The sequence below is a fragment of the Heliconius melpomene genome, chromosome 2 (assembly GCF_056956725.1).
Source record: "Heliconius melpomene rosina isolate 202511_hmr_F chromosome 2, ASM5695672v1, whole genome shotgun sequence".
In the NCBI taxonomy this organism is placed as follows: Eukaryota; Metazoa; Arthropoda; class Insecta; order Lepidoptera; family Nymphalidae; genus Heliconius; species Heliconius melpomene.
The window spans coordinates 8,359,321-8,385,944 of NC_140390.1; the positions used below are offsets into that span (position 1 = coordinate 8,359,321).

General features: G+C 32.4%; 2 protein-coding genes across 5 annotated transcripts in view; one reads left to right on the forward strand and one right to left on the reverse strand.

The window, feature by feature from the left end:
* Indy (tricarboxylate transporter protein I'm not dead yet) overlaps nucleotides 1-22,180 on the reverse strand; it is a 36,855-nt gene extending 14,675 nt beyond the window's left edge. The window contains exon 1 of one of the 3 annotated variants that reach the window (XM_085202783.1): nucleotides 22,023-22,180. The gene's annotated coding sequence lies outside the window, so the exon portion shown is untranslated. Of the gene's footprint in view, nucleotides 1-265; nucleotides 463-15,033; nucleotides 15,071-22,022 lie in introns of those variants that run through there. The other 2 variants (XM_085202796.1, XM_085202790.1) reach the window with 2 other exon arrangements.
* The window catches only part of PIG-S (phosphatidylinositol glycan anchor biosynthesis class S), a 42,035-nt gene continuing 15,529 nt past the window's right edge, over nucleotides 119-26,624 (forward strand). The window contains exon 1 of one of the 2 annotated variants that reach the window (XM_085202814.1): nucleotides 119-322. In XM_085202814.1, the coding sequence (XP_085058940.1) occupies nucleotides 289-322 (34 nt within the window). In that variant the 5' untranslated portion in view covers nucleotides 119-288. Of the gene's footprint in view, nucleotides 323-22,212; nucleotides 22,316-26,624 lie in introns of those variants that run through there. The other variant, XM_085202806.1, reaches the window with a different exon arrangement.

A 26,624-nucleotide genomic window follows, 5' to 3' on the forward strand; every position in this document is an offset into this window, starting at 1 on the left:
TTTAAAATACCGTATCACACCATATATTTTAATAATTCTATGTACGAAATGCGTAAAATGGGATTTTTAGCATGCTATTTAATCTGTATTAGCGACGAAACGTCAAAGTCATTCTTTTTTGACAGCCGATATCAACATTGAGATTAAAAACAACTTAAATTTTTCTTACATTATAAATAATATAAATTGACCACTAAATATTCTATATAAGTATTCATTAATGAAAGTATTTATTATATAGTGAAATTTATTCTTATGTGAATACCTGACAGTGTATTGTGTTTCAAAATGCAGAAACAAGACAGCGTATCGGAGGCAGAAGGTAAGATTAGTTTCACAAGAAAAATTAATATTATTACAATAATATTTTTCATATAAATATAACTTATAATTATATAAAGTTGTAATCTTTACAACTACGGCACTGCAACGTTTTTATGTTTACACACACTTTCTTGTTATGATCAAGCTAGTCTGTTTCAAAGCATTAAATACTCGATTTGTCGTCATATAAATGTATTAAGAAGTGTAAATAACAAAATAAGCAATGTGTTTTTAAAACTGAACATAACAGAATTAGTATTATTGCATTTGTTATTAACATATTATTTTACATATTTCTACTCCTAACAAAAACACATAAATATCAGGTGTTAGGAAGAATAAAATGTTATATGTTGTTTATCATATATAAGTAAGTATTAAAAGTTTTAACACTTAGGTATTCAAAATGAAACATATAAGAACAAAGTAAAGTAAACTACAGATAGTACACTCTTGTAGATCTTTTTGAGTACATTCTTGATATAATTAAATAGCATAGTTAACCTAGTCAAAATTAGTAATTTTATAATAAGAAGAAGCAGTTCTACACTTTTGTCTCCATCACAGAGCAGATTGACTCTAAGTGCTAAGACTCTGTCCAATTTTCCAGACACTATCCACAAGAGAGAGAGAAGGAAAATGAAAATAAATAATTTCCTACTCTGGGAACTAACTCACTAACATGTGCATACACAAAAAACACATTTTTATGATTTTTATTTTATTTTTATATTAATAGCTTATTGTATAAAAGGCTTAAAAATATATATATGTATAATCCATGACTTGTATAAATAATTAATAGTATTACATAATTCTAACAAGATGTGTGACATATTTCTTAAGTAACAGTAGTTATGCGTAGCTTGTTTAATGACAAAGTTAATTGATCTGTATACAGATTACGTTAATGTAGTTTATATGTTTATTACGTCATTTTATAAATATTTCTTATTGATTATACATTATTTATATATTATACAAGCATACTGTAGAAACAAACTTCTAGAATCTAATTTGAATTACTTATTTGTTCATTTAATTTAATAATGATTTAAATGAAATAACATTGTATTATTTCATTATACATGTCTAAGATAACATACAAAAAATCTATTTGGCGATATAATTAAATCTATTAGGCGTACAGGCATTAGTTTTATGTTTGTTCCCTACTTGGGGAACAAATTATTCTCATTTCCCCACTCTGATCTTTTGTCATACAGTATCTTTTGACATTAGGTTCTCGTGGTCCACCCTGCTATATAAGATGAGCTAAAACAAATCTATTTCATTTTAATGTTTTTTTTTAATATATTGTGTGTTGAAACTCTATATATTGCATAGGTATTATTCTATTATTACAAAGAGTCAGCATGTAAGGCGACACAGACATTTCTATATAAGTTTTTTCCTAGAACCAACCACTCCTTTCATACAATTTGAATTGACAATCATTACACAATTAGCTATTGTGAAAACAATGTATCATTTTTATATAATCTTCTGTATTAATTAAAAATAACCCTATATCTATATATATAAAATCAAAAGGTCACTCACTCATCATGAAATCTCAGAAACTACATGTGCTAGGAATCTCAAATTTTGGATAGGAGTTATTTATAGGACGTAGGTGCATGCTAAGACGGGAATTTGCAATATTCGACTTCTAAGGGGTTTATTTTACTTACATTACTTCAAATGCTAGGAGTCTCAAATTTTGCATGGACATCACTTATAGGACGTAGGTACTCATGGAGACAGAAATTAATAAAAACTTAGTTCACGCAGGCGAAGCCGCGGGCGGGCCGCTAGTTTAATATATGCAACAAATTAAGACATTGAACAACCTAAGCTACAACAACTTCAAGGATTGTTTATATCTATAAAATTTTATTGAAATTCAACTATATCTAAACAAACCTATTTATTTCATTTAAATAAACATTGCGAATGATGCATGTCTACGTCACTCGGGTCACCGCTGAAGCCATAGTTCGGTAGCTATGTGCATAATGCATACGATCGCGGGTATTATTTTACGGTTGAAAAAATATAATGCAATTAGTATGCAAGGACAGATTGTGATTTTATAGGAAAAAAATGTTATTTTACGATAAATTGTTAATCTTTTTTGCGTTGTATAAATAGTGCTTATTTTTTGCCTGAGCACCATCAGGTGCAGTTGGTCCGCGTCTTCCTATAAGTGGTCGGTGGTTTGATTCTCATTAGGATTATTTATTTTAATTTCTTTGCATTGACTAGTGGAAAACAGTGTTTTGACTGTACGTTCTCTCTTCTGACCCTGCTATTTGCAAATTTTATTATAAACTTGAACTTGTAGTTGTTTAATTATTTCTTACACCATGTACTAAAAGAGTACTTAAATTTATCTAATTTTTACATAGTATGACAAGTTTGCCGCAGTCCTAATCTTTTGGCAAACCGGAAATATCTCGTAGTTCCCATTATCTTTTAATCTAGATATCTCAAAAGGCAGTTAATAGTTTATAACTTGATTACAGCTTAATTATACGCATAATGAGCACTAAAATTGATAAAAACAATGTCTCTTCATAATGACTTAAGGATAAATGTGGAAATCGCTTTTCGCATTCGCTCGTCGTCTAAGTTATAAAAATTCTGTACTCGGGGGACAGTACTAATATAATCTTCATAATATTGGTAGGTACGGTTCCCTACGATTTTTGTAATAACAAAAACTACTGAAGAAAAAATCTTTTAAAAAGAGATTTGAAACATATTTTATTAATTCAAACCTAACTATATAAAAAATAATATTATTGTCATTAAATCATATAAATCAGTGGAGGCTAGCTCCTTCCCTGGATAATATCTAGATAAGTATTGCTTAGTTATGTATTTAAATAAATTGCCAAATAACAGACGGAAACTCTTTTATTATTAAAATACTTTCTCTTTATGGAAGAATTTTCTAGCTCTGCTATTAACGAAATTACTAGGAAAACGGAGAGAAAGGAGATTTTGGCTATATTTTTAAATCACTCGGACGAAATTGCACGCCCCAACCAATGTTGCCTAAGAGAGTAACCCTCTTTATTACACAAATAAACCTCGACTTAAAAAATTTACAACTCATAAAACTCATTTAGTAATCTAAATTAATGTAATAAATTCTTTATAAAATTGTGTCATAATGGCGGCGCATATTTGTAATAGGTAAGTTTAAACTCGGTAGGTTTTAAATTATTATTTTGGTCTATGTAAAAATAAATAACGGAGTGATTTATCACTACGTTCCATTTGTTTAAGTGTCAAAATGTAGATGATGCATATGTATTTTTCAAATCTCTACTATAACGTAAATCGACTTTGTGCGACTGTGTGTCGACAACCATAGATTTTAAAGTATTTTTACCGAGCTGATAATTAATTTAAATGATTCCTCGAGGGTTGTGGATTCAATATCCGCTCGAGAGAAATAATTGTTTTAGTTTTTCCGTTCTGATAAACAGACAACGCGCGGTAAGAGTTCTCCCACTCAATACTCAGTCTTGAAGATTGGGTGGATAGTGGAGCATAATAAGATTACAGCGTGATTCAAGGTAGGTGAAATGGGTTTCATTTCTCCGAAATCTCTTAAGTTGAAAATTAAGAAGTACGGCATTTCGTTGCTCCTGCCAAGCCTCAATGTCTCTAGATACGGTCAAAAGTGAAGAAATATTAATACTTTAAACACAAAGTTCTGACAACGTCGCTATATATGTAAATTTGAAGAAATAATTTTAAAAAACTATTCTAATAATACCTTAGTTATTTGGAACTCTATTTAGTAAAATACTACATTTACTGAAGTCACGTGTCTACATAGGTATTAGTTATATTAAAAAATCCTATACAAATCGTACACGTGCGATATCAGCATACAATATGGTCACCTACGCCCTGTGACGTTCTTACAAGGAAGTTGAAATAGTTAAACTCTCAAATTAGTACCAAAAATATACGTGGTCATGCTGTTATAATTTACTTAAATTAAATTAATTCAAAATAAGTTAGGGGGAACTTCGTGTTAAGACACTCCGTTCTCCACTTTTTGCCGAATTCTGGAGGCATTTGCGTGTTGATTGGCAGAACTCAACGCCGCGCTTTGCCTGGACACTAGACATTAAAACAATATAAACAAAATAAAACAATAATCCAAGTATCCACAACTATTTAATACAATAGCCGGTTCAAATCCAATACGTATAAATACGATACGCGTCCCAGATGTATTTGTAACAATACGGAACCGACGCAATACACTCGGCATGTTAAATTAACTTGACATTTAACTGTAGTAAAACGCAATTCGTATATTGTTTTTACGATACAATCTTTATAAATCTCTAGAGTATTTTATGTTATTGTGGACACAAATAAATTAATAATATAAACACTATATATAAAAACACACACTTTATTGAGACTTCGGCGGAAAGCTGGAGAAGGAAGTGGTAACGGAGTATTTTAACACTATGCAAGAAACAGCGTGAAATAAATAATAGTTATCACTACATGATGTCGTTCTCCAAAGGAATTGTCGTGTCCTAACTAGGTTTCTAGCTTAATTTAGCTATTAGTAGGTTCTATACTAAAGGCATCGCAATTCCTCGGTAAACAAAGCTTATTGTCGCCGTACAATTTAAGGGTTTATAGTAAGCATTAATTAAAGATATTCATTATAATTCGAAATCATTAAATGAGTAAAAAAAGAAGAACAGAGAGACCGATGTTCAAAACCTTTTATACCAAAATGAAGTCATCACACGGAATTAACGTATTTCAAATAGAAAAGTATAATTTAACTTTGTTCTAACGTATAAACATATACCACAATAAAAAAATTAAATATAACATGAAAACCACCAACTGAAAAATTATTTCAGGAATCAGTAAACAACTCGCCAGCAATAAATTACATCCATCTTCATTCTTCAGTATCGAAGTCCAAGGCAAGGAGTTCGTGTAATGTTTAATGTGGGGTCAGTCGGGCTGGGGGCGTGACCGGCTTGCGTCACAATCTACGCATTTGAATCAAAATAGATTTAGTCATAGTCTATCACTAGTCGGTTATAGTGTAGATTGAACTGTTACGTGGAAGGCGTGGACACTCAGAAATTACTGGTGCTGGATAGTCCATTTATCGAGGAAGTCAGTCCCTGTACCTGCGGTCACAGTTACCTCAGGCTCTTATATCGTGTCATGCACAACTAACAATTTACTTCTATTTGACTTGCACGGGCGTTGGATAGAAATAGAGGGTGTCATGTAGGCTGTGTCCACCCCAGTATATTCTGTGCCTACCCCAAAAAATTTACTAACAAAAATTTGCTCTGGTAAATAAAAAAAGACTTTCACACGAACGTTTGTGTTGCAAGCTGCAATCCAGGCCTCTTCCAGAAAATATCTATATACCTAGATCTACGTATGAATATATCTAGATATATCTTATATAATATACATAGATATATCTTGTATAATATATCTAGATATATCTTGTTGACCACTCGGGCGAAGTAGATAAAATATAAAGTAGACTGAACTGTAAAATGGGAGGGCGTGGTGTCTTGCGTAATAAGTGAATTCTTGAGAAACATCTGCTCAAATATTTGCTTGAATGAGTTAAACAAGTGGATTTTCTTTTGTTATATTGTAATATTTGTTTGTTATAAGGTTATTTTTGTTTAAATCTTTGTCTGTACTGATGGAATATCTTTTTACATAATAGTGCTAGTTATTTATTCTTAACAATTTATTTCCACTCCGTTCCCATTAAGATATTTGCTGCGTTCTTCTTTTTCTCCAAATTCTGGAGACAACGTTTTGAAGGGTGGAACTTAACGACGCACTTTGTCTCGTTACTAAAGCGAGGAAAGAAAAGAAAATGTATATAGGTATATTGTAAAATTTATAATTTTTGCATATATTTTACCTGCCTATAAACATTTTAAAAGGAAAAAAATATTTTGATGAAATATTGTTAGTATTGAGTATAGAGATTCTTGTCTCTTTTATAAGGAAAGTAAATTATTACTAAAACTTTCCTTGAAAATCAATTAACTTGATATGTAAACCCACGACTGGCCTCAATATAACTTAATAGGTACTATTTTAAATACTACCGTATGCAAAATCTAAACTGATGTCTGACATTGAAACAATGTCTAATTAATTACTTAGAAGCATAAGTAATGAGCGTGAAAATACTTTTGAATAACGACACGTTTATATTTTTACGACGTTTTTAAATGGCGTAACAAAATATGAGTGGTAATTTTTTTTTTATAATCTGTGGCCATTTCCGGTTGTTTTTTTTTTTAAATTTAGTATTAGTATTAAAATTTAATAGTTTTTCTCAACATTGGAAATTTAACATTTACTTTTTTTTAGTTTTCTTTCTGTTTCCCGCATATAACAGGATAGACCATGATAGTATCAGAGAAACCTGCTGTCAAGATGCTTCTTCCATCGCTTCAAGCATTAACTGGAGAAATTCCAGTTCTAGTTAATACAATAAATGATAACATTTTTAAATGCAAAGTTCAAAGTTTTACAGCATTCGTTATCACTTGTCCTTATCAGCTACCGGCACTTCCGATAGTTCAATTGTTGGTATGCGTTTTTGTGTTTAATATTTATGGGAAAATGTAGTTCACATTAAAGCGAGTTAAAGTTTTTTAATAGTCGTTGTTTAGTAAGTATTAGTTATTTAAATAATAATTGTTTTATAAATAAGTAAGGGAGAAGATAAAAAAAGGGAGAGATAATCACTCTCCGTTTCCCCAAAATGTAATAAATGTATCAAATTGTAAATATGGAGTAAAGATATTGAGATATAGACATTGAATTCGACCACTCCAAACACAATGTCTTAAAAATTGGGCAGAAAGTGGGTGGAATATCTTTAAATCGCTTCCCGCTGCTATATGAGGGATACCGCGTGAAGCTGCTGTTATATAATATTTGTTTTTCAATTAAATAATAGTAGCACAGTCCAATATCTTTAATTGAACGTTTCATAATCAATTGTCGTGGCTATTGATTAAATCTATGAACTCGTACTGGTGTACTATGTACCTACGCCTGTGGCCATTAAACTGCGGTGTTAATGAGACTTCATTGTCAAAATAATTTGTCTGTACTGTCATATATATATATGAGTAATAGTCGAATTATTGCGTAGTATGGTGTAACGTGTGTTTTGGATGAATTTGTTTGGTCTATTATTGTATTATGAACGGAGGAAATAGTGTTATAACACTACGTTTCTTCAACTAATTAGATTTTCCTGATGTCGTGTAAAATTTAGATGGGCCCACAATGTTTGTGTTAAAAAGGCACCAAACCTTGACACTGTATATGCGAGACATAGCAGACTAGACAGAGGTAATATGGGAACCTAGTGTTAAGTAGGCTGTCAAGAGGCGTTTGCTTGTAGTCCCTCTTCATATTTAGAGACAGTTTGAGGGCCGTTTCTCCCGCTTGGAGCATGTCATTGGCGTTCAAGTTAGTTTATATGCAAACTGGTTTTTTGTAAATATTTTTTATAGTGCTGTGATAAGGCAGAAAAAAATGGGTGACAAGGAAAAAACTAATAAAAATTATGTACTTGCTACGAATGTAAATTACCCACTTATTTTGATATATAATTTTATTAAAGGCGAGAGCGAAACATAAATTTGCAAATCAAAATTAAATATATGTAAAGTTTATGCCAACACAAGTTTTAAAAATTTCAAGGTATTCCGAGCTTAAGGGTTTTGATAAAGCAACGCCGGCGCCAAGACGTGCGCCCGCGCACCCGAAATAACGCACAATATCAAGGTTAATGTTTTCATTTTCACTTTCAGAAGATGTCTGTTGCTTCCTGTATTTATAAAAGAACACTGTCAAGAATTATATCTTTTTTGTTGCTTTTTCGCGGCGTTGATTTCTCACTCTCCAAAAGCCACTCAAGTAAGTGGTGAACGGAGTGCCTTAACACTACGTTCCCTCTGCCTACCCTGCTGTGTGCAGGATACAGCGTGGAACTAATTTTTAAAATTTGTTGCTTTTCTTTCGTCGTGCAGCTCCCGTTTTCTTTGCAATGTGATTTGAGCACAGCTATTGAGTTTCTGTATTCTACACTTTTGCCCATATTTTGAGGACATTGTTTGTTGTGTGGCGTTTAACGCCGCATTTTGCAAAACTATACCAGGAATTATAAATATATATCATAATATTTTTATGATATTCAGACATGTCTCGTAAATATAAAGATTTGCTACCTTTATGTTCATTTAATAATATTAAATAAGCGATTTATTTTATAACTTCTATTCTTACCATAACAATGAAGTAGTGCAGTTGAGTTTTGAAATATTTACCTGACATTCACTTCAAACGGGCAATGACCCGAAGCAACGCATTACTTTGAATATACATACATATGTGTGTATGTATGTTTATGTGATCGTAAAATCTTTGAACATGTTATAGTTTCACACTATCACGCATTTAGCAGGGTAGGTAGAGGTTGCCTAGTGTTAAGACACTCCGCTCCCCACTTTTCGTGTTTCTAGAGCATTTAGCATTCTAGAGCAGTGTTTCCCAACCTTTTTTAGCCCGTGCACCTTAACATTTCTAAAATTTTTATGCCCCCATACATAATTTTTAACCTTTAAAAATTGTTTTGTTAATTAAGAATAGAATTTTTTAATTGCCCCTCTTAATTATCAACTTGCCCCCCTGTGGGGCGTGGACCCCACGTTGGGAAACACTATTCTAGAGATAAATTCTTTCCCGAGTGGGAATCGCACCCATAACCGTCGCGTTACAGTCTCCAGACTTGTGCTATTCCACCACATCGTCCTCATAAATAACGTCACCATTTTCTTATATATATCAGTCTCATATAAAGTCAAGGTTGCCACGCCTTCCGCGAACAAATAACTAGTTCGAGTCGGTGGCGCCATTCTCGAATGTAAAGCGTGGGCAAGCGTTTAAATTGTCTCTATTACAACAAGTGAATGCTGCACAAGTGAACACGCCCTCGTACGTCATATGTAGCGTGACCATTTTTACGGTCGACTCTAAACCGGATATTCTAGGATGGCTTTCGCTTTTTTTTAGAGGAGTGCCTTAGTTTTTTCTAGGGTGCTTCTATAGTGTGCTCTAATAGTCAACATAGTTGTTGACAGTTGACAGTTGACAGGAAAAAGTTAATACTAAAAAAAAATAAAAATAATTCAAAGATGTCGATCATCATTTTAATCTAATGGAATTGGTGGAATAGTAGTTATTTATTTTTACAGCCAAACTAATTTATGACCTAGTGTATAGCACTAAATGATATGTAAGTGAATATAAATCTGTAAAAGTAATACTATATTCGATTTATTTATCTATATCTCAAAGAAGTTGTCGGTTAGTCGAGGTATGGCTCGTGACATAAGTGCCTTTTAATTTGCGGTATTGCATTCAAGATAGCACAAATGATAATATGAATTAAATAATAATGAGTTTTTCTTGATTACGTATATGTAATAATTCATTCTAAGGATAATTCTATATTTTTTCCTTTTGTATGACTGACGGAATATGTGGCTGGTAATTTGGGTTGTTAGTCCTTTGGGGAGTAAAGGGAAGCAATAAGAGGGGATTTCTCAAAATTTATACGGAAACATGCAGAATGATTTTTTTTTCTTTGACAAATTGTGGCTGTCTGTGAAAGTCAACCTATACTCATCAGCATCCATGAAAATTATGCACTATATACAGGTTATTCTGAGAAAACATGTAGGAACTGACCTTAATGGCTTATTTTAACTTGTGTTTGTACTCGGTTGTCTTTAGAAGTAAATGGATATATATTTTTGACTTTCGTATGTACATCTGCTGCCTTTTGAGGAAGAGACTATGTTCTTCACTTCATCAGCCTTAAAAACGTTGAGTTCGTTTTTGGGCCAAATCTTCGAGAAAATATTTTATAATAATGCCGTGAGACCAGCACAGCGTCTTACTGTAAACGCGACTGTTGCGAGTTCGATTACCACTTTGGCGGAATGAATTTATTTTCATTTCCTTGCTTTAGACACAAGATCTGGTGCAAAGACATAGCCAAAAACCAAAAAAAAAACTTCTTGAGGTGGTGGTGGTGAGGTAATTCACAATTCTTCTTTAAGAAAACTCGCAACTGGTCAAGCTAATTTATATAGGTAAAAATGTTAAAAAAGTATCGCGATTTAAATACTATTTTTAACTCATTTTACTTACGAAACTTTATACCTTATACCTACGTTTACTAAAGAACTCTTATACGCGACACACTCTGTCATAGGATATCTCTAGTCGGGCAAATAAAACTGGCCTATCTTATATTTAAACAGTCTTAATGACCGTAAAACTCATGATAAATATGCAGCATTGTCTTAATTTTATATTTGTTTCATATATCTAAATAGTTTAACATGTGATTATTTGTATTATATATTTTTTTATATATATATTCGTCAATAATTTTATATGGTAGGCAAATAGATCCTAGTGTTAAGACACTACTGCTCTCCGCTTTAAATTTGAAGATACGTATAATTTATGATAGCGGAACTCAACACCGCACTGCAAACGCAAATATTCCAGTTTTAAATAAATAACATTTTTTCGAATAAACATCGAACAGAACAGAAACCTATCATCTATGCCAGGGACAACAATCCAGTAAGCGTTATGAATGTGCAGCTACGTTTTTTCTCTCAGCAGACTGAAGGATTCTAGTGTTAAGGCACTCCCGTTCCCATTTTTTCGACCAACTTTCGGGAGATTGCGTTTTGGTGCTTAACGCCGCGCTTTTTCTACCGAAATGAAAAGAAAATACTTCTAATATAATCATATTCACGAGTGGGCATCAAACCCACAACCACCGTATTTAGATTCAGACGTTATCGACGAAAGAATGTGGATAATATAACAAAATATACTACTTTGAAATCAAATCTAACTATTCGGTCTATATCAGGGTTTCTTAAACTATGGGTCGCGTCCCCAAAAGGGGTCGCGTAGCAAAATTCTGGGGTCGCGAGAGATTTTAATGTCAAATATTTATTTATATTCACCATTTTATAACATCACTAGAGTTGGCGGATTTTTGTGTTTCAAAACGAATTCTAAAACGATATATTTTCATATGTATATGTATATTGTTACCTAATAAATAAATCATCAAAAAATATTAATTTATTTTTCCCTTTATATTTGTATGGGGGGTCGTTAAGAAACTCGCAATCATAAATGGGGTCGCGAATGACAAAAGTTTAAGAAGCCCTGGTCTATATTAATAGCTAATTGACCGTGAAATAAGCAATTTGAAAGATTCAAACTTCCCGGTTGTGTTTCAGCGAAAGTAAACCTGCTAGTGGATAGTGACGTCACAAATTGCTATTTCGACCTTCAACCCAAAGCCTTTTTATCAGATAGTGGATATGTCGAATTTGATAGGACATATTATAACGGAAGTGTGAAACGTTTCCGGGTGGGCAAATAGTAATGAGTTTATTAAGTAATGTTTTTTGGAACCTTTTTGGGAAGTATATTCTGATTTTTTTTTTTTAAATTAAAGCCTTGTTGAAGAAATAAATTTTGTTTCTTAAACAACTTCTGTTAAATTGGAGATCTACAAAAAAAAATGTTTTAAATGTGTGATTACCATTTTAAATAAAAAAGGCTGTGTGTTTCTAGTTCTTCTTGACTTCATATTTGTCTTCTTAGTTTTTATTATGTTAGTGAGTATTTTAATTAAAGATTTATTAGTTTTATTTCTTTAAATTAACATATTCATTGTATTCCTTTGTCGATTTATTAATAAATTAACATCTGGGTCACGCGCTGGAAGAATCAAGGAATCAAATATGCGATATGGACATAAATTAGCAAAATTCAACTAAGGCTCACTCCGTCCAGGAGATCCAGGAGGTCTATGGAGATCTTACGTTAGAATCCTATTTGAGAAATACTATAAACTTACTAAGGCATTGCTTGAGTTTTGTACGCGGTACAAGTAGAAGTAAGAAATATAATAGCGAAAATATTAACTATTAAAATTAAGTAAACAGATAAGATAATATCAAAAAAGAAGATTTACTTCTAACATATTTGTCAAATATAAAAATTTTGGCGAAACTAAAACCGCGACCTCTAAACGAGCAATGCCATTCTAACATGTATGTAGACGTAGCACGTGTTTATAAAGTTATCAAAAGTTGTAATTTCCGTTGGCGTATAGAATTATTCGTATATAGTAAGCGATATTTAGGTTAATGCCGTAAAAATGTGTTCTAATTCTTACGTTATAAATATATATATTTTTTAGATTCGCGCTGTATCTCCCATACAGTAGAGGAGGCAGAGGGAACCTGGTAACCTAGAGTTAAGATATTCCGTACAGTATTAAAACACTCCGTTCTCCACTTTCGGCGAATTTTTGAGTCAAATTATCGTTGTTTTTTTTATTATTTCATTATTACTTATAACTTTTTGTAGCCAATAATGATAATAATAATTAACAACCAACAAAAAAAATATTGATTTTTTTGTATGGATTCTAGTGATTTCTTTATACAAATCACTACTTTTTCCATATTAAAATATTTAATATTGTGTTCCAAAAAGCTTAATTATATTTAAGATGTATAAATAAATATTTTCTTTCATTAATCATGAATGCAAAACGGTATTTCTTGTAAAACATCTGCTATACTCATCCTAAAGACATTTATTTTGGTCATGTTTCAAGAAGTCATCTTATTAATTATTGCTGCGTTGGTCTGTTTGCGTTTATCATCTACTTCTTTGAGTAATCTTTATATTTTTATTGAAAATTTAACTATTATTTTATAATAACTTCACGCTGTATCTGACCGTACAATCCGTGGTGTTGGTGGCAATGGTACATTGCGTGGTGGGTGTTGGGATTTATATCTTGAGCCCACTCTATCTTGGAGTGCAATGTTGCAAGAGTGCATGGTTAATATCTTTTATTTTTCTGTAAAAAAAATTGCTAACCAGTCCATTAAATTGGTCACGATTTTTCTATAAGCGTTAACTTTGTAGATTTTATGTGGTGTATTTACTTTTAATATGTATCTTTAAGCAAGAGTAAAAAAATATTTTGTTAAGAAAATAAACTAACTATTTTATAATGTACCTAGTACCTATGTATGTTTTAGTAAGTATTAGAGTATCGTCGGCAGAGTGTAAGCAAATAAATCAGCTTTACATCAGGGCAGGCAGAGTGAACCTAGTGTTAAGACACTCCGTTCCCCACTTTCTGCCGAATTCTGGAGGCATTGCGTGTTGAGTGGCAGAACTCAACGCCGCGCTTTGCCTCGACACCAGAGCGAAAAAATGGAAATATAAACGTAAATAAATATTTCACTTCCTCGAGTGGTGATCGAACCCACAACCGTCGCGTTGTAGTCACACCCTTGTGCCGCTGCGCCACGACGATTTAAAAAATAAATTTAGGCCGCTAGTTTAATATATTTTGACCATTTTAATTGTAGTCATTTAAATAATATGCTTAGTCCACTAAACTGAAGTGTAACGATAATATTTGAAGAGTCATTATTATAATTTAATTAAAATATAACAAAATTATTGAAAAAGTTTATAATTATTTGTTTAATTTTCCTCATTATTTTTCATCATAAAATTAATGTTAGCCTTTTTTAATACAATATTGTGGGAATTTTGATTGTTTGTAATGTTATTAGTGTCATCGTCATCAAGAGTTGTAAATTCTTCTGTTATTCAGTCATCATTAAGTTAAACAAAAAAAAGCATATAATGAATATTAAATTATTTTTTTTGCTTCATGCTATCCCGCACAAAGCAAGGCAGATCTCAGGTTCCCGGGAACCTTCTGTACTACACTGCACCATGACATGCCTCATCTTTAAATTAAAAGGAAACAATCAAATTACGCACCAGTGTTTTTTTTTCTTTCGTAAGGAACTACACAAAGATAAACATAACTTCACAACAAACCGGATTTGAACCAAGTACCGTCGGAGCCAGTACATAATATCCTTTACATTATTCTTGACGTACACGCATTGAGACAACGTCGCCGTGACGGCGTCAAGTTAACAAAGCAATTGTCTTTGTGAACATTGTAATCACCTTGAAATGCCTCTTTGAAATTTGAACTGATCTTAGCTGATTTAGTTATATAATATAAGAAGCGCCTATTCTAAATTAAATACTATTTTATTATGCAGTTCTATAGTTTTCTTGTTTATTTAGTAAAAATAGGAGCTTCACGTTTGTTCCCGTTTAGCAAGCAGGAAATTAGTATTAAGATCCCCCCTTTTCATCCAACTTTTGAGATATTGCGCGTAGAGAGACGGAACTCAGGGTCTTTCCCTACCTGAGCGAGGAAAAAAAATATAATCAATTACTGTGGAGTTGGAGCACTATTGTGTTGTGATAGTTGAACTGGATTTGGGCATTATAAACAGCCAGAATGGCCTATTTCCAAGTTCTTTTTACCTTCTCCTTAACTTTCTTTAGCGTTCTTTATCATTTCTTGAAGATAAAGACGACTAAATATTTGAAACTTTATTCAACTTATAGACACGAAAAGTAAGGTTCATTATATTACTCACACATCATTGTTCACTTATAGATACCGGGATAACTTACCACGAAGTTAGCCAATTTTAAGTTTTTGTGTTTTAGGGAGTTTGTGAATGAACCCGATTTACCTGAAATGGAAGACAAATCAAAATATTACTTTTTACTCATTAATTTGGTCTAACTCGTGGTAAGGAGGAGAAAAGAGCTCCGACAGTCAGTCGGAGCCCCAAGTCCACGGTAATACCTAGAGATATTTTCTGGGGGATCTGGATCTTAGCTTTGAACAGACATGTTCGTGGAAATGTTGTTTTTGAGTTTTTGTTGGGCAAATTTTCGTAATTTTTTTGGGGTGAGTACTAGTCTATTTTGGGAAGGGGATGGCCCACCTTGTCCCCTTATTTCTACATCCATACTTGGGTCATAGGTCCCAGACACTGCTCTGACCTCCTCACCTTGCGCCACGATGGGCAGTCGCGCTGTGAGTCCATGGAATGCTAAGTACTTTCTTCTCATTTTATTATGTAAAAAGAAATATGCACTAAAATATTATCGATGTTTATTATATCAAAGGTTGCCTGGCCTGAGGTTCAATGTCAATGCACAATTTGACAGTTTTTTATTATATTTTATGTTTATAATGAATAAGTACTGTTATCTAATTGGGTTTTTATACTTATTTTATCCGACTGTCATTACAGAGAAACATGGAAAGTTTCGTAATATGAAATTATAAGGAATTAATATTTTTTTTTATTCTCACTTATTTAAACGTAGTTGTTAAACCAACTGCGATTGACAAATTACGAAAGGCAAGGTGCGGTATACAAATATAATTGATTCTAATAAATATACCGGAAGTTAAAATTCTTACTGTTCTTAATATGGAAATAGCCTTAGGCCAGGCCATATCCTTGTTAATATGAAATATCTATTACTTACGAATTTATTTCTAAAACTTAAATGCAATTAAAATTTAAATAAAATTAATATTTAATACTTTAAAAAATTTATTACCTTCATAATAACATACGTCAAGTTTAAATAATTTAAGTACTAGCTTCTATTCATAATCGTTCCCCCGAGTAGGAAATAAACCCAGAACCGTCGCGTTTACAATCCCAAAATTGTACCATGACGATATCAGTTTTTTACTTTGTAAATATATGTATGTATCTTATATATATAAAATCGAAAGGTCACTCACTCATCACGAAATCTCAGAAACTACATGTGCTAGAAATCTCAAATTTTGCATAGGAATTACTTATAGGACGTAGGTGCACGCTAAGACGGGAATTTGCAATATTCGACTTCTAAGGTGTTGTTTTGGGGGTTGAAAGTTTGTATGAAACTTCGTTACTACAAATGCAAGGAGTCTCAAATTTTGCAAAACGTCACTAGGACGTAGCCATGGAGACAGAAATTAATAATAACACAGTTCACGCGGGTGAAACCGCGAGCGGGCCGCTAGTATTTTTATATAGAACAATTGACTCGTATGAGAAACGTATCAAGATAATTTAAAACATTGAATAGTACTATTGGATGACGTCTTCGAACTCACCGCACTCTATTTATTCAATTGGTATTGTAAAACCACTTGATTGTATGTATGACATTTATTTTATATGGCATAGTTTTGTTGTAAAAAATATTTTATTATATTTTTTAGTTTATTAGTCAATCTTATCCAGTATGTGTTATAACGAGCCGCGAGAGGCTTCGCCCGCTTCTACTCCATAATTATTAATTTACTAATGCAGTACCGAAAGTAATGCATTTCGTTTTTTAATAATAATAAAAATCTTTTTAAAAACTATATCAATATTGAAAAATTTTAACCAATTCAATAAAACAGTTATTTATAGCAATTTAGTCGAACAACGTTCCTAAAAATGGTATAATTTCTTTAGCGATATTGAAATACACCATTCAACTCGTATATTCGGCGAAAAATGAGTGGAACAAAAGTGTCTTAATGGGAACGGAGTGTCCTTACACTAGGATGCGAAGTTCACTCTGCCTACATATATAGATATAATCTCAGTTTTTTCCACTTTTATATATGAGAATTATTAAGATAACATCAATTTTCCTTATTGAACTTAAATATTTTGATATACTATGTCAACAACCCTATCGCTGTCGCTGTTACGGCTTCCTGACCAGTAAATGCACACAAAAGGATCGTTGGACGTCCAATACAAATACATGCATACATACATATTTCCATACATTTACTTGCATTTAAAATACACAATTGTATGACAATTTTCCACTCCTGTCCGTTATTTGGATGACTCACGCGTTTATAAAGGGCTTCCTTGACGTTTGGGATCTTTATAAGAAATGTTTTTGTTGTATTAGGAATTTCTTTGTTTATTATTATTAATTATATAATAGTTTATTGGATAATTTTATTTTTGATAATTTTGAGGATATCGTAACCGTACTGTAAGTGTAAAATATTCATTTTTTTTTATTTCTCCGTTCTGGTACACAAAATGCATGCAGCCTTGCCATCTGCAGGCGGAGGATTAGAACACTAGCTTTCCTTTGCCTACTTTGCTGTACGGTAAAAAGTTTGATCAATGTATTTACATTTAGTTACTTTATTTTCAGGGAAAAAAAAAAAATATTTTCCTTTTAAAATGTATGTAGGTAGAATACAATTATGCAAAATTCATAAATAGTAAAATAATAACCAAGAGACCAGTCATCTCGCAGAAGCACAAGTGTGCGACTTTAACGTGATAGATTGTGAAGTCGATTCCCACTCGAAGAAATTAAATATTTAAAATTATCATTTCCTCGCTCTGGTAATAAGAAGGCAAGGCGCGGAGTTAAAGTCCGCCATTAGTCTCCAGAATTCGACGGAAAGTGGACAACAGAAGTGTCTTAATGGGTACAGAGTGTCTTAAAACTAGGTTCCCAGGTTCCCTCTACTTACACTGATATGCTATAAATATAAATCATATAAATCTAAACGATGATGAAATAGATCATGATTCACCCAAAAAAAGAAACAAACAAATAAGCACGTGTTTCCTTTATCATTGTATAAACAAAAAAATATTAAAAAAATGTATAAAGTTAATCGATAAGGACAAATTCCATACAGCAAAGTACACTACATGTCATCTGTTATCATAGAATCAAGCCCCTAATCTGTCAGTTCGTCTGTCACAATGTTTACCCCCAAAATATTTGTACCAGCTTGATTGTATTATCTCAGAGTGACCCTCAGTGACAGTTTCTTGTAGAGACCAGTCCTGGCGCAAGGGCTCAAAGTGTGACTGTAAAAGTGACTGGTTTTGGGTTCGATCCCCATTCGAGGAAATGAAATATTTATTTAAATTTATATTTCCATTTCTTTGCTCTGGTGTAGAGGCAAAGCACGGCGTTCAGTTGCGCCACTCAACAAGCAACACCTCCAAAATTTGGTGAAATGTGGGGAACGGAGTGTGTTAATACTAGGTTCCCTCTGTCAACCTTGCTGGGTATCCCGTGATACAGCGTGAAGCGTGATTTTTTTTACAGTTTGTTAATATTTAGCAATTAGTATGTTAATTGTCGAATCAAGGTTCCTTTTGATAGCTACAGTGACTAGTGTTTTTACGTTAATTATGTTTTCTTGCTTCGCTCGTGAAGATTGCAAATCATTTTCTTAGTAGCCGATTGTGACCTGACGCCGCCATGGCGAGATCGAGATCTAAATTTGATCTTCCTTGTAGGAACGGTTATACTTATATCTATTTTTTAAAGCTTCACGTTATATCCCGCATACACCAAGATAGACAGAGGGACCTAGTGTTAAAACACTCCGTTCCCATTAAGAAACTTTCGATCGCCACATTTCGACGAATTTTTGAGCCAGTGTGTGCTTGTTGAATGGCGGAAGTGAGAGGAGGCGCAATTCAACGTTAATTAATTGCTTATATTTTTATTCACGCCTTTATCATTTTTATATATTTTTTTTTAAATATTATTTTTTCCTTAGAATATATTATTATGTAATTCTAAGACGTCATAGTTTACTTGTATAGGAAACTACTATTATTATTCTAGTCTTGTTCTTCAATTGTGAATAACAAGTTATTATTATTTTGTCTCTTGGGCATTCCTTAAGGAAGAATTTATATAAGGTAAGGTATAAGAATATATCTCTATAAAAAAAATATATGTATGTATAATTAATATTTATTAACGTAATAAAATCAAAAACAATGATTTTTAATTTTTTTGAAGATTTAATTGCAGTTTTTGTCACTATTAAATTTTAGCAAACTTCCCTTGACGTTTAGTGTTTGTTTTATTTCAACCGACTTGTAAATAAAAAAGTTATACTATTTTAAATAATGTTGTTCAATAAAATTAATATAAATAATTATTTTATTGAATTGGCTGAATCTTTACTTTTCAATATAGATATAAAATGATATTACTATTAAAAAATTAAACTAATGCAGATTAGTAAATTAATAATCATTTTTTCAAGCGGGCGAAGCCGCAATCGGGTCGCTAGTACTTAATAAGTCTATTAGTTATTATAATTTGCATATTATCTGCGTAGTAATATTACTTTGTTGCGGCAATATAAACAATGGGTGGATGGGTTAAAGACGAGTTCTCGTAGTCACTATGGCATGGGTATTGCCTATTCCAGTGGGAGGCTTCCTTGCCTCAATTGTTAGGTTAAATTTATATTTTGAGGAAAATATAAATTTAACTCAACGCCGCGCTTTGTCAAGGCAAACACGGCAACACGGAAAATCACGCACAGCAGGATACGCAGAGGGAACCTAGTGTTAAGACACTTCTTTCTTCATTTACCGCCAAATCCTGGAATCATTACGTATTGAGTGGCGGAACTCAGCACCGCATTTTATCCTTCCATATCGGAGATGAATATACGAAAGAGAATCAAACCTACAACCAGCTCGTGTCGGATATTACCCAACTGCGCCGCGATAGGTTCTATTTATGTAGGTTGTAAATTAGAATTATGGTAATGCTTAAGCGTGTTTAGTATTGCATCATAGCTCTTAAGGACAGTGTCAAGGATAACTAGTTTAATACCTCTAGATAACAAATATTTGTTGTTTATTAAAGATTTTAGTATATTTGATTATTTGTCAGCGCGGCGTTAAGTTCCGTCGCAGTGAAAGTGGGAGACAGAGTCTCTTAACATTGTGTTACTCTATTGTAATTATTTATTTTAATAAATTACATTATGGTAAGTTCAATCTTCTTAAATATATAATTTTTGTTTTACCTGTGAATTATACAATAAAAATGTGGATCGTAGAAAAGAATTTTTTTAATAATATTGTTATAATCAACTTTTTTTTCTGGCAAGACCTACCTTCCCTAATTTTCCGCCAGAATTCGATACATTACGTGACGAGTACCTACCGCAAAGAAAATAATTTATTCCCCCAATGGAGTATCGAACTCACAACCTTCGCGTTAAGTTAGACAATATTAGAAAAATAATGAAATATTTGCATTAAAACTAACCAGGGTTAGTTAGGTGTCACCTTGTCGCCTTTTTTTTGTACTCTAGTGTATAAATAATCAGAAATTTAATTTTTAAATACGACAAATGACGATATTGAATTGAAAGTTTTAATAAATATTTTAATTTAAATAAAACCTACACGAATTACTTGAACATGTTTTTTAAATATTCATCTGTTGCATACGTAAATGTTAATTATTATCTTTTCTTTGTAATTTTGCGATTGTACGGCAAATAATTATTTCGTATGGGTTTTTTTTTATATCACAATTTTTCTTATATGCAATATTTTTTGCGTACCTATAGCAGAATTAAGACAGCAGGCGGAACTAAACGACGCACTTTGTCTAGAATAAAAGTCAGAGCGCAAAAAATAAAAAACTTTACATCTTCGACTATATCGCATTTATCTATATATATAAAATCGAAAGGTCACTCACTCATCACGAAACCTCAGAAACTACAAGTGCTAGGAATCTCAAATTTTGCCTAGGAGTTACTTATAGGACGTAGGTGCTCGCTAAGACGGGAATTTGCAATATTCGACTTCTAAGGGGTTGTTTTTGAGGTTGAAAGTTTGTATGAAACTTCGTTACTACAAATGCTAGAAGTCTCAAATTTCGCATAGACGTCACTAGGACGTAGTTATGGAGACAGAAATTAATAATAACATAGTTCACGCGGGTGAAACCGCGAGCGGGCCACTAGTTCCTTATATTTATAAGTTTTGTGAATTGTACTTGACGGAGAGAATTTATTGATATATCACTCAACTGTTTTTTTATTACGAATTCTAAAGACATTTGTCTTATCAGACCAGGAAATTGAAGTTTTTAAAATTACATTTTTAATTACGTTTTGAGTGGCACTCGATGCTGCCCTTTGCCTCGTCATAATAGCGAGGAATTGAAGATATTAGATATTTCATTCCTTCAAATGGGAGTCGAACCTACAACCGTCGCGTTACTTTAACACATTTGTACCTCTGCGCCGCTACGGCCTCACTAGTATTTTTATATTGTAAAAGAATATATATTTTTTTAATTATTTTAGTGCATGTGGTTGATATATTTTACAAGTTGGTTTCTTTCAGTTATCGCTGAATGCGAATATTTTTTTATCATACAATTAAACTATTTTATGGTTTTTGTTTCTATTTTTATACATATAATTATACGAATATTGTTAGAAAATTCTCAATAGTTATACTTAATTATAGAAATATAAAATGAATTGTCAAAATGTCATATATGTATAATAAACAAGACTAAATGACTTTACACCGGGTTCCCTCTGCCTGCTATTTGCTGAATATTTCGTCAAATTGTATTATTATTCATACATATATGTGAATAATATTAATTAGTATATTCATAAAAATTAAATCGTAACGAGTAAAATAAAATATATTAAAATATTTTACATTCAAATTATCAACAGCACTATTCAATGTTGTATACGAAAATATTTTTTAGTTTCACAAGCATTTATTTAGAACATTTAAAAAATAATAGTTTTAATGAACTTTACTAACCAGCGCTAGACGAAATCCTTTTCCTTCCCCCTTTTTAATATATATCACTGCACAAAAACTTTCTATATATATATTTAAATTTAATTTATAACACATATATTAATTCGAGTGTCAACCGCACGTTATACCGACGCGCGGCGCTGATGCGGACTGAAATGTGTGGCGTGTATTTTTTTTTTTTTAGTATTCCCGCGCTGCCACTTGGGACGCGCGTTGTTTTTGACGTTTTTCGTTTTTAATGCTTTTTTTTTCTACTACGCGTGAACCTGTTGTATACAGCCACACGATGAAAGGTTTGTTATTAATGTTATCTATGTATAGAATTGATTATTAATATTTTTGTTTATTTTTAGGTTATGTTTTTTAAATAGATTGTGTTTGACATGCCTGATGTTTAAATTGAAATATAATTTCTTGTTGAAAACGCTTTTGTTACATCACTATTTGTGATTATTGCGATTTCTTAGAATTGCTAGGTGTAGATGTAACTATATGAATTTCCTAGAAATTATGTTGCAAGATTAGACTTTATCTAGACCATAGACAATTTTTATTTTGTATAATTGTAACTAATTACATAGTTTTTTTACTTCCTTTTAAATCACCAGCTAAGTAAATGTTATATTATGCATATAGGTTAATAGGTGGCTATTATGATACCGTTGCAGAATATCGTTGAATGAATATATTTGTACGACGCTTGTGGCATCGTACGATTTTTTTTGTCTTTATTCTAATAATGATAGTAAATTTATTCTATTTCGTTTGGAGGACGCGTCTTCATGACGTTAATGCTAAAGTACCTAATGTTAAAAAATAAAATATTAATTTTATTTACTTCCTTGTCTTTATAAATATCCACGGTGTTGTATAAAAGTGTTGATTGTTTCTTATCTTCTATCTTAAGTTCCCCCACTCAACACTCATTGCCTCCAGAATTTGGCGGATAATAGGGAGTGTCTTACCACTAGATTCCCGTCTATCTAGTCTGATGTGTGCGGGATACGTGAAACAAGAAAATAATAAATATATTTGAAACTACGCTACAGTTGTATTATAATATGCATACAAATTACACATAATATTAAGAATGCTCGAATTTTTCTTCAATCGAGTTGAATGGCCGCAGTGCGTTGACTCTTAATCCGAAAGCCCTTTTAAGGAAGTTCAAACACTATTGTGTAATCAAATATTGAAGATCTATATTGCTTATATTTATAAATCTAATTAAATTATATGTATAAATAAACCATAATGTTCTAACGTCTAAGGCGAGTGACGCAACACTTCGTTATTGTAATTTAGAAAATAATTGTTATTGAAATTTTGTTTGAAGTTCCAAGAGTTTTGTTAAAATATAAGCGAAGCGGTATAACGTCTCAAAGGCGACAGTTGGGGGTACTATTCCCACTCGGTAAACGAGTTATTTTTATAACGCTCTTGTAATAAGACAGATATTAAAAAACGCCAATTCTCCTGTATAAAGGCAGTACCATTTAATTTTTTTTTTTTTTTTAGTGTTAAAAGTTCATATATAACCATATAATTGTACTTATACTCTGTTAAATTCGGCGTCAGTAATTTATAACAGTTCCCCTACAGTTTACGACTTACGCCATAAAAGCCCCATGGTTGTTGACCAATCGCAGGAGAGTGACGTCACTCTAATGCAACGGGTGCAAACGTGGGGTTGCAAATATGGGGTTCGAATATTGATTTTTGAATTTGAATATTGATTTTTAGTAAGGTTTAATTTTTACATTTGTTATATATAAGAAACTAGTTCTATCATGTGGCTTTGCTCTGCTTTTGGTCAAATGGAAATATATTAGTTATATTAAAATTGTTGGTTGAGACGTATTGAGACCTCGCCCAAAGTGCTGTGAGCTGATAGTAAAAAAATGATAAAAAATATTACAAAAAGAAACCACTTAAAAAAGCTAATTAAAATTATTTTTTTATTTGAAAAATATATATTTTCTGTTGAAAACTATTCAATTCTATGATATGAGGTCAGGTTGTTTCTCACATAATAAATATATGTTTTTTTTTCAATTTCTTATATTATAATAAAATATTTTACATATGATGCTAACTCGATTAAACTTGGTAGTTCATTACGAGACAGGCGAGTTTTGTTTATTTGAGCTCAAACTTACAAACAGATCCCTTACCCTTACGATTTTATTCATAAAATCAGCTTCACGCCGTATCCCGAATACAGAAGGCTAGGCAGAGGGAACCAAGTGTTAAAACACCCCGTTCCCCACTTTCCGCCGAATCCTGGAGGGATTGCGTGTTGAGTGACAGAATTCGACGCCGCGCTTTGCCTCGACGTCGACACTAGAGCAAAGAAATGGAAATATAAACGTAAATAAATATTTCACTTCCTCGAGTGGGGATCGAACCCACAACCAATGCGTTACAGTGACGACGGCCACATATAAACATTCAAAAGATATGTGAAGATATATTCTATGAATATAAAAAATATTTTATGATATTCTTATTATTATGACCAATACGTAATTGTAAATGAAAAAAATAGATTTTTATAAATAAATAAAATTGCGGAAGAGAATCTTGTTGGCATTGGCGTTGTTCGTGTTTCCCATAGTTCTGTTTTTCCACGGTGACGTAAAAGTGAAATGATTTTATCGATTTTATTAGATTGTTTTTGTAGCTTCACGCTGTATCCCGCATATAACAGGATAGGCAAATGGAACCTAGTGTTAAGATTCCAGGTTTTCGCCTTGTCCCGCACATAGCAGGGAAGGCAGAGGGAACCTAGTTTTAAGACGCTACACACCCCTAAAGAAATTACTGTTCCCCACATTCTTCCGAATTCTGTAAGCTTTGCGTGTTGAGTGACGGAATTCATTCCGCGCTTTCCCTCTTTACAAGAGCGAGAGCGAAGAAATTATCATTTCTTATAAAGCTAAGATTTAAAAGTAGCTTGTTGATTTAAAAAACACGGATATTTTTTCAATATAAAAAACAAATTGTTTTTGAAAATTGAAAAAACTTTATATTCTCCCTCAGTCTGCTCGACGGCCGCTAGCCGAGGTTCGAGTCCCGCAGGTCCAGGCGCCCTTACAGTCGTCGACTTCCTCACAGGCAGCCACTTGTGCTTGCATTTCTTCAGGAACACTCTGTCCCTCTTCCTTATCCAACCGGTGTCGCTGTAAAAGCCAATAGGGCTAACAGCATTACCCTTATGTTCAAAAAAAAAACATTATATTCTACTGCATTTCTCTTTAAATTATTTTTCTAGTCTTATACTCAATTTACCTTGTCTAGTCTATAGGAGGTAAGTAAATGCCAAAACTTTGATTATATTATCACGTTTTTCTTATTAGCCAGTTTCTCTAACATAAAACTCGTCCTTAGCGCTTCGTCGCTAAGTTGTAGAAGTGAAAAAATAAATATATAATGTATGAAGACGTTATTATGTTACATTGGAACTTGGAGGATACTGCTTTGGAGCAGAATTTTTATGCTTCACGCTGTATCCTAGACCTAGCAGGGTAGGTAGAGGGAACCTGGGAACCTTGTTTTAAGTGTTACACTCCGTTCCCATTAAGACGCTTCCGTTCTCCATTTTGCGGCGAATTCTGAAGGCATTACGTGTTGAGTGGCGGAATTCAGCGCCGCGCCGCGCTTTCGACACCAAAGTAAAAATTTCAAATATTAAATATTTTATTTCCTCAAGTGGGAATCGAACCCACAGCCTATCGCAGCACGACTGACCTCAAATCTATATAAGTTTTTAAAAGTATCTTCATTTACCAGATCATTTTATTGTCACGATATACCCATGTATGGACTATGTACATACATACATATATGACCTCTGCACTGCTCTTATTTAAGATGGGCCGATAATGATGAAACATCAATTACTATTGCGATACGAGATGCTTTCTCTGGTATGCGTATAGCTTTAATTATTAAGAGTGAATATTTTTTTATTAAGTAGCAGAGGTTACGTAGTGATATATCACTACGCTGTTTAAATAGTAGGTCACTTTACCTAACATCTATATTTATCTAAACTATTAGGTTTCACTTTTATATTTATTCTTCCTACCCTCATAGGGCTCTCGAATGATCTTTAAAAAATTACAATATAATATTTTGACATATTGAAGGAATTTACTAGTAGCAAAAGTTGCCTTGGTGCAGCAGCACATAATCTGAGTGTAAACGTGGTTGTGAGTTCGATTCCCACTCGAATTATAAAGTAGAGTATCTTGTATCGATAAAATAATAATATGACTTTTGAAAGTTTTACTTTAGATAGTCAACTATTTAACAGCTGATATTCAAATATTTTTCAAGCTTTTAATTTAATTAATCTAGCTATAATTTGTTCTTAAAAGGTCATAAGATAATTGCATATTCAATATAGGTTACAAACATGGTCTAGATATCCTAGGATCAAGGTCCTATTGTTAATAATTCTATAGTACAATGAATGATTAATTTCTGTTATCATTATAATTTATAAAGTGTAGGTCTACCTTCACGCTGTATCCCGCACATATCAGGATTGGCAGAATGATCCTGGAAACCTACTTTTGTGACACTCCGTTACCTATT